This window comes from Eptatretus burgeri, chromosome 13 (assembly GCF_056783735.1).
Source record: "Eptatretus burgeri isolate ZD-2024b chromosome 13, Ebu_testis_v1, whole genome shotgun sequence".
In the NCBI taxonomy this organism is placed as follows: domain Eukaryota; kingdom Metazoa; phylum Chordata; class Myxini; order Myxiniformes; family Myxinidae; genus Eptatretus; species Eptatretus burgeri.
In genome coordinates, this window is record NC_140973.1 from 29,724,969 (window position 1) to 29,739,450 (window position 14,482).

A 14,482-nucleotide genomic window follows, 5' to 3' on the forward strand; every position below is an offset into this window, starting at 1 on the left:
AACCCTTTCACCTTTGGAGCAATATAGGTTTTTCTTGTGTTGTGCAAGTATATGATTAATTGGATTTTTTTTGTTTGTTTCTTTCTTTCCTCTTTTTTTTTTTTAACCCCCTTTTCGATCATCCCGTTGCTTGTTGCATCTGACCGTGGCCCCACTGCCATGATTTTGCCTGCCTTTATACCCTATATCACCTCTTTCTTCCATGAGCCTCAATTTTATCCACTCCTACCCTCCGCCCCCCCCCCCACCATAAAAAAGCACATCACTTCCTGGTTCCATTAACAGTTTTATGAACTCTAACAGGTTTGTAAGTGTCCATTGAGAGAGCGTCCAGTGTTTCATATATGGTCCCTGGAGAATGACAGAGGAAAAAGGACGGAGCAGAAAAGTCAGACTCATGCTGGGAGGCAGGGCATTGTCATGAAGGGAGGTGAAAGCTAGGCCGTGTGATGCAGAATAAAATTGACGTGAAAGACGAAAGTACACGCTTGGTCATCTGTTGCTCTCCGGGCCGCAGTGGCATTCCAATAATGGCGGCTTCAACCATTCCTTGCCGGAAGCATGCAATTCAAAAAGGTTAAACGAAAGGAAAAAAACAGACGACTTATTCTGTGTGCTCTTAGTTTGGGAGAAAACGTTTAATCGTTTGCTTTCAAATAACAAAAATCTCATTATTTGAACCACGGCTCACTGCACTTGTCATCTTACGTTCAAACGCAATGTTCGGTCACTGTGTACATGGATAGCTTGGTGCTTCTCCTCAACGTTCTGAGCCGTAGTGTCTGTTTCGGGCCTCACCGAACTCCAGATGTGGTTCATCGCACCTTGCACTGCTGCAGTGCACAACTACATACCGTGCTGATTAAACTCAGCTCTCCTCTATCCAGCACTCTTTACTCGTAGCGCCGTCTCCACACCAGTACTGTTCCGCTCTCTCACGTTTTCATTAATGCACGTCCATATAATTTCCCTTTTTGGCATCAATCTCCACTCGATATGCCTTGTTAATATGCCTTGGATATTTAATATAGTCATGTAAAGTATAACTATGCTACATTTGTTAACTGTTGCTAATTGTATGGTATTGGTTTTTGTCAAACATGTCACTATTATTCCTGTTTTTTTTGGTTTTTTTTTTATCCCACTCCGCAGAGTGGAAATACAAATGATGTTGGTGTCGAGGAGATTCTCCGAGTGAGTGTTCTTTATTTTATATTCGTGGATTTTCTTCTTTTTTGACCTAGACCTAATTTTTATCAAACATAATTAGGTCTGTTGAACCATAAATGGTTAATTTATATAATCCTAGCCACCTGGGGTAATTGATTAGGCGAGAACTGATTGGGTCTTGTTTTTCATTTATCTGTTAACTGCTCTTGACGTTGCATGTGGTACATGCTTGGGAGCTTCGATGGTGCACGCTTCTCTACGCGGTCGCTGATGACTCGTCGACAAGCGATGAAACCGGTCCGGCGAGTGAGGGGGGCCTGTAGCATTGGGATTCTCATGTGTGTACGACTTGTGAATGTCTGCAGTTGTAGTGGAACTCGGGTCGAGTTTGAAGCAGAAAAGTCTGTCCACTTTCTGGTGAACAGGAGATTACTTGGTGATTAGCAATATTTAAAAGATATGAATACTTGTGCACATCATAGATCAGAGGCATACACATGTAGGAATCACTTGTAATTGCTTCCTCTCAAATGGATGGAGTCTGGTCTCTGACTGTTTTTAAAGCCTGTCTTTCCAGAAGGATGGACACAAAAAGCACCCAAAACTATAAATAGTAAGACTTCTCAAAGCAAGAGCAAATAATGGACTCCCAGGTTCCGTTTGCAAGGGAATTAATTCCCAATAGAATGTGGAATATTTAGGTAGTTTGCTCTAAATGTCCATTGACAGGACAATTGTCACAAACCTTTCAGACTGCTGAGGTTTTTCGGTGAATTAATTATAAGTTAGGTGGAATTGACTGAATAGTTTGTGGATATATATATATATATATATATATATATATATATATATATATATATATATATATATATATATACACACACACACACACACACACACACACACTCACACACACACACACACACACACACACACACACACACACACACACACACACACACACACACACACACACACACACACACACACACACACACACACACACATATATATATATATAGATATATATATATATATATATATATATATATATATATATATATGATGTTTTTACTTCTGGTAGGTGTGCAAACCAGTGACCTCTGAGCTTATACGCTGCCTGTTTGCACAACCTAGCCACAAAAATGCACATAACTCAGTTGCGTTTATATGGATATTTGTAGATCTTCACACGCATGCACTGACCAGACCAAAGAGCTCTTAAATGAGGTATCATCCACCATTTTACGTGCTGTAGTTACGACATTTACCCTCCTCAGATACAATCGTGCAACTTGCATTTACATCGGTATATAATACACTGAGTCATTTTTCAACTTGTTCTGACAACATTTCTGGCACATAGTTGTGTGTGTGTTTTTTTTTTTTTCTTGATTAAAGAGAAGGCTGGTTTCATCAATTAATATCAAGGATAATTTTGGAATAGTTATTGTTCCATCCATTATTATACTATCTTTTTTGAAAGAGTGCACATCATATATCGTGCAATGTTCACAAAATCTTCCTGCATTGTGCAGAGAGTCTGTGTTAACAATTTTCTGATGGCAACCTCCTAGGAAATGACACAATGGCCCTCGTCTCCTCTGACAGCGATCCAAACACCCGTCACTGCTAAACCATCCAAGTTCCCCTTTACAAAGGTGAGATCTCTTAACATTTACTTATTTCGTGAAATATTGCCCTCATTCATGAAGGTAATGTGTGTTTTAATTTTTATTTTTAATTGCTATTGGTAATATGATAATAAGGATATGAATGCTGTATCGAAATAACCTGAGTATTTTCTTAGAGATTCAAACATTGCTTACTACCAACTTTCTGAAATTGGTGAGAAATCATGTATATTGTGTATAATTGCAACCCCCCCAAAAAAAATTGCGTTTTATCACAACTCACATCCTCTAACCTGCAATATTAGACGAGGGGCCCAGACAATTTATTCATGTGAAAAACAGCAACTGGACGCATGGGAACACCCCCGACATCTAACATATACATTGCTGCTGGGGCAGAAGTGCTGCTTTAACCCCCTAAAATCCGATAAAAAGGGCCAGAAAAAATGACATTTATTTATGTGAAAGATGGCAAGAGTAAAATCACTCTTAAATCTTCCGTTGGGGTTTCCCCGAATAATAATTGACCAATGACAGGAGCTTTGGGGGGAGGCCTTGGCCTTGACAGCAACCCTTAAAGGTGATGTCATCCACCCTAATAGTGTATAAAAGTTTCACTTTGACACTCCATTTACTTATGTAAACTAAGCCATGTAGAGCATAATAATGTATTATCAACTAATATAAAATGGTACCTGAAGTTTACAGAGAAATTATTTTCAGAGTTGAGTGGCCATGTGATGATGTCATGGCTCGTATTATGTCATCCAACTAGTGATTTTGAATCTTTCTCCAACATAGGTGAGGTGAGGTGTTGGATGAAATTTAACGAAGAAAGAAGGTTAATAGCTCGAGTTTCATTGAGTCAAACAATGCCTTCTTCTTCTTCTTCTTCTTTTTCTTCTTCTTCTTCTTCTTCTTCTTCTTTTTCTTCTTTTTCTTCTTTTTCTTCTTTTTCTTCTTTTTCTTCTTTTTCTTCTTTTTCTTCTTTTTCTTCTTTTCTTCTTCTTTTTCTTCTTCTTTTTCTTCTTCTTTTTCTTCTTCTTTTCTTCTTCTTTTTCTTCTTCTTTTTCTTCTTCTTTTTCTTCTTCTTTTTCTTCTTCTTTTTCTTCTTCTTTTTCTTCTTCTTTTTCTTCTTCTTTTTCTTCTTCTTTTTCTTCTTCTTTTTCTTCTTCTTTTTCTTCTTCTTTTTCTTCTTCTTTTTCTTCTTCTTTTTCTTCTTCTTTTTCTTCTTCTTTTTCTTCTTCTTTTTCTTCTTCTTTTTCTTCTTCTTTTTCTTCTTCTTTTTCTTCTTCTTTTTCTTCTTCTTTTTTCTTCTTTTTCTTCTTCTTTTTCTTCTTCTTTTTCTTCTTCTTTTTCTTCTTCTTTTTCTTCTTCTTTTCTTCTTCTTTTTCTTCTTCTTTTTCTTCTTCTTTTTCTTCTTCTTTTTCTTCTTCTTTTTCTTCTTCTTTTTCTTCTTCTTTTTCTTCTTCTTTTTCTTCTTCTTTTTCTTCTTCTTTTCTTCTTCTTCTTCTTCTTCTTCTTCTTCATCTTCTTTTTCTTCTTCTTTTTCTTCTTCTTTTTCTTCTTCTTTTTCTTCTTCTTTTTCTTCTTCTTTTTCTTCTTCTTTTTCTTCTTCTTTTTCTTCTTCTTTTTCTTCTTCTTTTTCTTCTTCTTTTTCTTCTTCTTTTCTTCTTCTTTTTTTTTTTCTTTTTCTTCTTTTTTTTCTTCTTCTTTTTTTTCTTCTTTTTCTTCTTCTTTTTCTTCTTCTTTTTCTTCTTCTTTTTCTTCTTCTTTTTCTTCTTCTTTTACTTCTTCTTTTTCTTCTTCTTTTTCTTCTTCTTTTTCTTCTTCTTTTTCTTCTTCTTTTTCTTCTTCTTTTTCTTCTTCTTTTTCTTCTTCTTTTTCTTCTTCTTTTTCTTCTTCTTTTTCTTGTTCTTTTTCTTCTTCTTTTTCTTCTTCTTTTTCTTCTTTTTCTTTTTCTTCTTCTTTCCTCATTCCATGCGTTGTCTGAATCACCATCTTCCGTATCGGTCACTTCAACATTGTCTCATCTTCATTCGGAATTGGGGCTACGAGGAACTCTGGGACTGAATTGCCCAGGTACCATTCTAGTCCCAGTCCATTCGCTGTCTCCTTCCAACCAACACTCTGTTGGACTTGCCCCACCAGTGGGATCGATTTGGTCGGCCCTCTTCCACATTCTCACCACAAACTGGCCCCATTTGAGATGATTTTTCAAGCATTGTGGTGTAAGGTGGTAGGAATGCACAGTTTATTTTTTTTTTGTTCTGTCCAGTAGCTTTTTCCCTGTTCCACCACTCATGAGCATGAAGGCCTGGTACCGTGCCTCATTTGTGTCGGAGGTTTTGAAGCCATACAATGAAAATACATGTGATGTGATGGCTGGGACTTCCATGACAATGTGAAGTCACATCCAGTCAAGGCATGAAGCCCAATCCCGGCTTCAGTGAGACTGTGTTGTTGCTCCTCGAGATGGGCAGTGAGATCTGACACATTGATGTATCTTCGGTGGTAGCCAGAGCCATAATCCATGACTATAGACCTATCATCCGACCTTCCTACGAAGCCAAGAAGTATGACAAGAACATCGCTATCGTAGGATCTTACCAGAATGTTTCCGCCAGTAATGTTACTCAGGTGGAAAGCAATGACAGTATCGGATTCTTCATGCTGAACTTAAAGGTGATGTGATTCGGTGACTTGCAGCAAGTCGTTCTCATCATTCTTCATCTCCATACATTTTTCACCATGTGAAACTTACACGGTTTTGTTTACAATGATTGACCCATATTGTGGGTTCCTCCATTCCTGCATGAGGAAATGGGGAAAACTCTTCCTTGAAGGCACCGTTCTTGAGGAGCTCCATTCCACTCTGACATGGAGCCTGATCTTGCAATTGCTGTGCTGGAGTATGCTTTCATGGAGGATGTTTCCACCATTATTTACAGTGGTCTTGATTCATGCTAAATTGGCATCGATGATCACAGTGTTCTGTCTCTTCTCTAGGGCTTTCTTGAGGGTTGCCTTGTCTGTCTTATTTGGAGTACCATCGCTATGGGCGAGGGAGAGTGGAACATCAGTGACAGGATATGTCACGTTGAATATGTCGCTCGTCTTCACCACGACGGCCAGGGTTCGTCCACACACGTTTCTGACTCCCTCTGCTCCATTCATGCTTCACATTGTAGACCTGCATATTTTGGCATTCTCTGCAGCAAAGTTCAAAATTTTGGTCTTTGCCACGGTCTTCAGAAATCGAGAGCTGTCGACCGTATTCTCGCTTTCGAAATTCATTCGGAGTTCTGTCCCCTGTGTAAGTATACCAAGAAGGAATTTCTTTGTTTCCTCTTTTGCTGACTTCCCCGATGACTAGCTCGGCAGGCGAGTGATTTGAGAATTTGTTATAGATACTATTTAGGGTGTTAGAGAGGGCATCAATATCAGAATTGTCTTGTAGAATTCTCCAACTTCGTAGCCGATTCGCTGGTTCCTCCCCCTACTGAGGGTCAACAAATTGCTGAAGTTCTGACAGTGCCATGCCACACTGAGCGCAAGTGATGGACCACCTCATGAAGGCACTCTCAGAGTTTCTAATGCCGATATGCCATTCATAGGAGACGCAGCATCCCTATTCACCGTCTGTTCCAATGTTAGGTCAATTGTACACCTCGAGTAGGACTTTACCGTGCGTTGAATGAACAAGGCACCAGGACTTTTCCGTGTGCAGAATGGACAAGGCACCAGCCTCCAGGATGTTGTAGGCTCTGGGGTCCATGTGGTGAACATCATGTGTATCTGAACATCGTTGGTACGCACGGTCCACTAGAGCTCCTGACGCACCTTTGCACCCTGTTGATGAGATACACTTGCATGACCCAATTGGCTGCTTTACTTCCATGTTGCCCATCAATGGTGCCATGGAAGAAGGTTTTGTATGTATTGGTGAGATCCTTCAGGAAGGAACCCTCGACCACTTTTCGACATCGTCATCGCAGGAAAGATGCCTCATCATCTGCCAGTGTGTCCTTGTACTTGGAGAATAATGCCCGTTCCATGACAGCAGCAACAATTTGATGAATCCTGGTATATCGATTGCAGAATTTCCCTTTCATGAAACCTGTCAGTGATCCCGAGGCCAATATACCGACTTCTGTGCGGAGGTATTCGATTCCTCAATCAGCTATAGAGGTCCTGCTGGCACTGAAATATGCCAGGTCAAGATGGAAGTTCCCCAGTAAGATGAGTAGTCCATCGAAAGCTGGTGCTTTCAGAGCTTGAATTAATTACGCCTTCAGGGCAACAGCGAGGCCATAAGTGACCTTAGCGTATTCCCGGTTTGTCTTGGGTACAGCATTCAACTGTCGAACAGTCGTCTTTTGCTCAACATAGTTTCTGGTGGGGGGGGCGTAGGGAGATTGGGTCCACATACGTGATCACAGTTTTTGGGGAGGATATCGGTCACGAATCTTGAGAAGAACCCATTAAAGAGTATCAATTTACGGTTGAAGGATTGTTGTAACCATATGAAGTCGATGCCGTCTGGTCTCTGTCACCTAATCAGGTTGGAAACGGCTTGAATTGAGCAAGTTTCAGTGACTTGAGAAAATAAGTTATTACCTTCACGCCCTCCCCCCCCCCCCTTTTTCCCCATCAAAATTCCTCCTAAGCTGACCACTGAATTTCCCTGCGGTGTTAACAAGTGGGGTCCTGTGGCGTATCTCAAATGTTAATTTATTCTGTTAACAAATTCCCATGGTAGCATGCAATGTGCTCTTGCTATCAGGAGTCTCGGTATTGACATTATAGTTGTCCCAGGCGCATGCTGAAAGTTCAGAGGGAAGATTTGAGATGCTGCAAGAACTGTCGGTGCAATATCATTTGTATTTTGGATACTCAGAAGTAATAGTGTGGTTTCACCGGTATGAGGTACTCACCTGTTTCTAAGTCACTGCACAGATTGAGGCCTTCAGAGGTGTCCCGTTCTACATCAGAACATGTCAGCAAATTCTGTCTCCAGCTGCTTCACTTCATTATAACTAATGTAACGACCAAAGTGATTTAGGATGGTCAGCACTGATTTTGATCCTGTTAGGATTCCCAGACCCAATCCAAGTGCTTGATGCTTCCATGGACGAACCGATCCTCTCTGGTACACAGCATGAACCAATCCTCTCTGGTACACAATTGAACACAGAATCTGACACACTCACAACAGTTCTCCTGTCTGTTAAATCTCTCGATTCATTATTCCCTGTTTCTGCGAGCAGTCTGTCAATGAGGGTAAGGGAAGAACAGAAGAACCAGAGGAGGAATTTTAGGAGATTTTAGAATAAACTGACAAGTTAAACTTGTGGTTCTCATCCTCCTCTTTCCTTTATAAGGGGTGAGGTCCAATGGCACTAAGCTTCTACCTTGCCTCGACCACAATACTCCTCTACCTCCCTCTGTCTTCAGCCAACTCCCTCCACTCTCCAACTACCCATACCTAAGCTATATATCCCTCCTCACACAATCCTCCCATCTTGTTCCCTCGATCTATCTGCTCTCTTTGCAATTCTCTTTTCTCCCAGCTGCACCAAGTGTCCAGCCCATCTCATTCGGAATTTCACCAATCTCCCCGAAAAACTCATCTGCACACCAATCTCTCCCTCAGTTCATCCATCGTTCTTCTATCCACCCTCTTCACTCCCACAATCTTCCTGACCCAGTTGTTCTCACAAACCTGCAGTTTCTGTTGTTGGCTCTCTGTCAGTGCCACCGTCTCCAGGCTGTAAAGGTAGGCTGGCGTTATACATGACAATGGGGTCTGGATAAAGCACAGATAGGCTGGGCCAGATGGCCTCCACGCCCATGGGAAATTTGTAATGGTGCATCAAACGTATGGCTGCATACCCGCATCCACAAATCGACGTGATTGTCACCTTGGGCACTCAAAGCTGCGAAATGGAGATGCGAGGACGTCAAGACGGGCTTGTTATGAAGGACTCAAACCTCTGAATGGATCACATGCCTTGTCTCCATTAGAGTAACGAGTATCTTTGGTATGACGACCTCATTCGGGCTTCTGATTTTGGGGGGGGGGGGGGGGAGGGATGCTTCGTATGCTTTCATAAAAAATAAAACGTCACTGCCTTTATTAAACAATTGGTTCACTTCTGTCTGTTATTCTGTCTACAAACGTCAATTTATGATGGATGAACAACTTGACTTAAATTGCATGTTATCTTTTGAACACGAGTCGGAAAATGAATTGGTAGTTTTGCAGTACTTTGGCTCTGAATTCATCCTGATCGCACAGGTACATTGAGGAGTGAGATAATTGTTTCACTGTCTGTGTGCCTGGCAGTTAAACAAAAATGAAAATCATTCCAAACAGGAAACTTACTGTTTTTAGGACGTCATAAAAGACGCAAACAACAGACATGAAGAACTAATGTAACATGTTAAATAAGGTGGCGTATAAGACACTGCATGTACAGTGGTAAACTTCTTCTTTTTTTTTTTCGACAACCTTTATCGTCTCTATTTTATTTGAATTTAATTGTATACCATATTTTCCAGTGTATTAACCGCACCCCTGTTTTTCACCCTCAAAAAAAAAAAATATATATTAAAATTGATCATTTTATTTTCCAACCTAGATCTAAATACGTTTGTGGATTAACTTTAATTGGCACAAAATACCAAAAAATTGAAATCCAAACAAAGCACAAAATTATCGGAATGTTGAGGTCTGTTTTGTAATTCTGTCAAACCTTTTGGGGGTAAACTCAAAGTCTAATTACTTTTTATTTATCGTAGAGTTTATTATCAACTCGATCATGACAGTATTTCATGTTTTATTGGTACACAAAATTTAAGTCCGAATTTCTTTCACGTCTGGTACTGGTACTTACAAGAGTTATACGTTCAAAATAATGTTGTTCATCAAGGGTCTTAAAAGGGTGTTTTACGAACCTTTTATGATAAAGGGTCGTAAAATGTTTTTCATCACGATCAGAATGGACACGGCAGTGAAGCGTCCATCACTCACCTGTTAAAAGATGATTGAGATTATCGCATTTTCCAACTCTTGCACGAACCAGTGTCAGACATGTAATAAATTCGAACTTGACACTCGGACTTTGATGTGAATGGTGAAGAGTGAGAAAGGTTCGAAGAAGATGGGGAGCGGAAGACGGGCCTTTTACCCGGACATGGAAAACGAACTTGTTGCGGAGTTTAAACAGATACTGTATGTGCTCGAGGACTGAAAGTGTATTTTGAATATTTTTTTTTGAGTTACGGACAATTAAAATTACAATGATGTAAAAACTGACATCTATGCAGCCAATCTGAAGAACATTTACCATTATAAGCGCAGGTCGTGGCTTTTTGAAGACATACAGTATAAGCACATATTATGTCAGACTTTTTGAATCTAAGCGCATGGAAAATAAGTGCATTTGTGTTGCACTAAATCTAAAAACATGTGCATATGCTTATTATCCAGATTCCACTGTAATTGGAATTCAGCATTGAAAAATTGATTGTTTTATGACTGATTTTTTATATCTGTGTATTAACCGCACCCCTGGCTTTTAACTTTTTCTCGCCGATTAAAAAAAAGAAAAGAAAGCGCAGTCAGGTCAGGTATGCGAGCATGCGCCGGAGCAGCGCATCGCTGCATCCACTTTCCACCAGTACTCCAGGGGCCTCCGGCTGGCCATCCCCCAGACAGATGCCTGACCCATCCCCATCTCCTTGAGATTCCGGTTAATACACCGGAAAATGTTACTTGAACACTGAAGATCACACATCGCCTTTTTGACACTTTCAAAACCCTTCCGTTTAGCAGTACTTGGACATGTTAAATAAGGTAGTGTATAAGACGCTGCATAAACAACGCTAAACTTCCAGAATTTTTTATTTATTTTTAAATATGGCTTTTAACATCTCCATTTTATTTTATTTCAATTTAATTTTTCACTTGAACACTGTGTGGGGTAAGGTGTTCTATGAACTCTCTAGTTTTGTACTATTGAAACAGTCAAATTTATTGATTCCATAAATTAATCATGTTCCTTGTGTCAACTTCAGGATTCACAGCACGTTGGTTCTTCATACTCCAGTCAAAGTGAGTTTTTAATTTATATTCCCAATTAAACTACTGGATGTTGCTTTAAAATAAAATTGTGTTTCAAGTGCACATGTTGGCAAAAGTTTTTTGGAGTGGCACTGATTTGCATCTTCAATGGTAAAATTCTTCGCCCCAGACATTGAAGCTGATGTGATGGTTCAAGATTCGAATAAGTACCATTTTACACACCTTTTCAATGTTAGGCTGATTGTTCATTCTCACCCAACCTTTAAAAAAGAAATTTTAAAATTTTTTAAAAAATATCTACCAACCACCTCCAATCGTGGAATATTTCTATAAATATTTTGGGCATCTTGGTACAGTGACAATTTCGAAGTAATGCGTTGAGTGACACCTTTTGCGATACTTATACGGGCACCATGCCCTGTTGTGAACTGCAATCTTGACCTTGGTTGGCTGTTTTGTTTCTTCAGAACGATGTTCTGCACCCACAAAGACTGCACACAATCTTACAGACAGTTCGTAAGTTTTCTGGAGCAAATATCACCCTGGTTATTATGAAACGTGTTTTATTTATTAATTTGTTTTGTTCTTTTCTTTCTTTCTTTCCTGTTTTTTTATTTCTTTCTTTGTTTCATCTCTGACTGTACTCTGCTGATGACGTGAGGATTCCATGGATGTTTGTAACAATTGACCCTGAACAGAGAGTACGACCTGAGGGTCAGAGCTGACATTCAGTTTGCTTCTTCTATTGTACTTCACATGAGTATGGGATAAGTGTAAGAATTAATTTATTTTTCACATTTGTGTGCTTTGCCATTTCAGAAACCTAGCAGACGATCTGAAGCTGAGCAGTGATGAAAGTGACAATGATCAGGTGATGATGTACCTGTGACAGCTGTCTGCTGATTCTCTACAATTTTTTCAATTTACACACATTTTATTTTTTTTATTTTTTTTATTTTTTTAAATCTTGCATGTTTTCATAAATTCTGATTGGGGTGCATTATGTAAGAATGATCTTTGCTGAGGCTTCCATTTACTTTGTTGGCAAACCACTCACTCTTTATTATGTGTTGTTTTCCAGGCTCCAGGTAAAGCTACTCCAGCAATGCCTGTCAGGTTAGTTGTTTCTCTTTCACCATTTACACAGAACTTTCAATGGGCACAAATTGTCACTTGCCATTATATCGTCAGTTGAGCATTAGGACAGACAGACTTTTTTCACAATTATCTGCATTAAAGGACATATTACAGCTTGTCTTTACTTGTTAACATGTATCAGACTTTGGGGCAAAATTCTACAATCACGCTACAAACCATACAATGTGAAAACTTATTGTGCCATTGATCCAAATAAGGCATTGATTAAAGTGCAGGAGGTGGGGAAAACATGATGAGATGGTTCACCACACCAGCTTACGTTGTGAACATTCTAAAAGAATGTAATGATGAACCATTACTTGTTTTTGTGGATTGCTTTCATTGAAAATGAATCGCTTGTTCATTTTCTGTTTTGCTCGTCATTCAATGTGGTCTCTTTCCCTCTGTTCTATTTTTTTCTACCTTATGTTTTCCTGTCGAATTGGTAGTCGTGCCATTTGCCCAGTGTACATCTTTGCTAACCCTACCACTCAACCGTTGTTGAATGCAGCTTTATTATTCATCAAATTTTACAATGCATCATAAGCAAGATGACAAAAACGATGAATATGCCGCACAAATTAAAATGTTTATAGAGTTCCTCGATTGGGATGGCACAGACACGCCATCATTTTAATACAACACAAACCCTCAAAAAAAAAAAAATCAGGTGAAATGCAAACTTACAAACCGATAAGCTGTCAAGTACTGTGCATACCAGTTGTCTGCATAAGGTTTAAACATTGAACAACATTCATGAAACTCTCTGCCATCATCGCTGAACTACAAAACTGACAGACCAAAAACAGCCCATTTGTTATTATTATTGTTGTTGTTAATATTATTATTATTATCATTTTCAGACTGCCCAACTCAAAATTGGTTTGAGCTCATTACTTTGTTTCCTCCACCACCTCAGGTGGATGGAGGCTATGGTTTTACCCCTATCTGTCTTCTGTGAACAGGATATCTAAAAACGTTATTGACAGATTCAGATAAAATTTGGTGGACACAACGAAAAAAGGGTGTGTCACAAGGACAAATTAATTTGATTTTGGGGAAGATCTGGATCTGGATCTGGATCCGGATACAAATGCGAGAATTTTTTTTTTTTAAGTGATTCTTCGGTATTGAGGGATGGGACCAAAAACGATATCCAGCACGATGTCTCAAAAAGTTGTGGACAAACCATGACAAAACTTGGTGGACCAATTGTGTAGGTGAAAAGAACAAGCCGATTCGATTTTGGTTCAGGTTCGGATCCAGATCCGGCCTATTGGTGGAATACAAAACGCAAATTGTTCAGACTGGCAGAGGTATGCGCTCTACCTTTTGCCGTTCTCGTTTTTAACGACTGTACTTTTGGTAATTACACTGGAAATTAAGTCGATGAAGAATTGCACACATTATTTTATTTAATTTTTTTTTTATATAATGCAAGTTCACAAATAAAATATTTTTTCCATTGATGAAACGGAATTTCGTTTTTTTTTTCTTTGTCTTTTTTAATCTTGGGAAATGGAAAATCACTGGTGCTGCATATGGCTGGGGGTAACATAATCTGCTGGGGGAGGGGGGCGGGGGGCACTGATGCAATACCCCTGTAGGTTAGATCAGGAATTAGCAATTTGTTTATTTTTCTGGCCATAACTCACCTCCGCTTCGCTCAACACACTTTGGTATCTAACGTCCACCAGCTAATACTTGCAGACAGGACACACCCAGCCTACCATCCATCAGGGAATGGAAGTATAAAATTTCTATTTAAAAAATCCACTTTGACATTATGGGGAAAATGTGTAGATCAGTGACAAAAAATTTAAAAAAATTAAATCCATTTTTAATTCAGGCTATAACACAACATAATGGGAAAAAGTCAAAGGGTGTGAATACTTTCTGAATGCATTGTACCTCTAGACTATCCTGCCAGCTCAAATGAATGGCTGAATGTGCATCAAAGAAAGAACAATGGTTGAAACCATTAGATGTTTGCATTATCTGCTATCAGCTACTGTCTTCTATTTTTGGGTCTTATGCATATCATTTTACTGTTAAAATTAGGATGAGAATACAGATGATTATTAATTTATCTTTTAAAATGAGGAATGCAAAATTTGGTGTTTTGCACCTGGTGCCCATGTGACCTTCATCTAATTTTTAAGCGGCCAATGTGTCCTCAACAGCATGCCTGTTGTGGCGGCTGCTGAAGGTCGGCGATCAAGTGGGGAATCTGGATCATCAAGTGAATCTGAGAGCAGCTCGGGATCTGACTCTGAGAGCAGCTCTAGTGATAGTGAAGGACCTCAACCAGCTGTGCAGTCTGCATCGCCACAGGTACAGTGCCAATCAAGTCTCATTTTTACGTTTTGAAGTGTTTATTTCCCATGCAGTTCCCAGATGTTTTTTTGCCATCGGCTGCCTAAACCTTCAATTATGATCTTAACCATCCTGC

At 39.4% G+C, this 14,482-nt stretch overlaps 1 protein-coding gene across 3 annotated transcripts in view; it reads left to right on the forward strand.

Moving 5' to 3' along the window:
• Positions 1–14,482, forward strand: part of LOC147014154 (AF4/FMR2 family member 4-like) — a 104,302-nt gene that overhangs the window by 59,484 nt on the left and 30,336 nt on the right. For all 3 annotated transcript variants that reach the window (XM_085851864.1, XM_085851862.1, XM_085851863.1), the window contains exons 4-10: positions 1,153–1,194; positions 2,748–2,831; positions 10,887–10,923; positions 11,361–11,409; positions 11,713–11,764; positions 11,975–12,009; positions 14,214–14,364. In XM_085851864.1, coding sequence (XP_085707990.1) covers positions 1,153–1,194; positions 2,748–2,831; positions 10,887–10,923; positions 11,361–11,409; positions 11,713–11,764; positions 11,975–12,009; positions 14,214–14,364 — 450 coding nt within the window. The remainder of the gene's footprint in view (positions 1–1,152; positions 1,195–2,747; positions 2,832–10,886; positions 10,924–11,360; positions 11,410–11,712; positions 11,765–11,974; positions 12,010–14,213; positions 14,365–14,482) is intronic.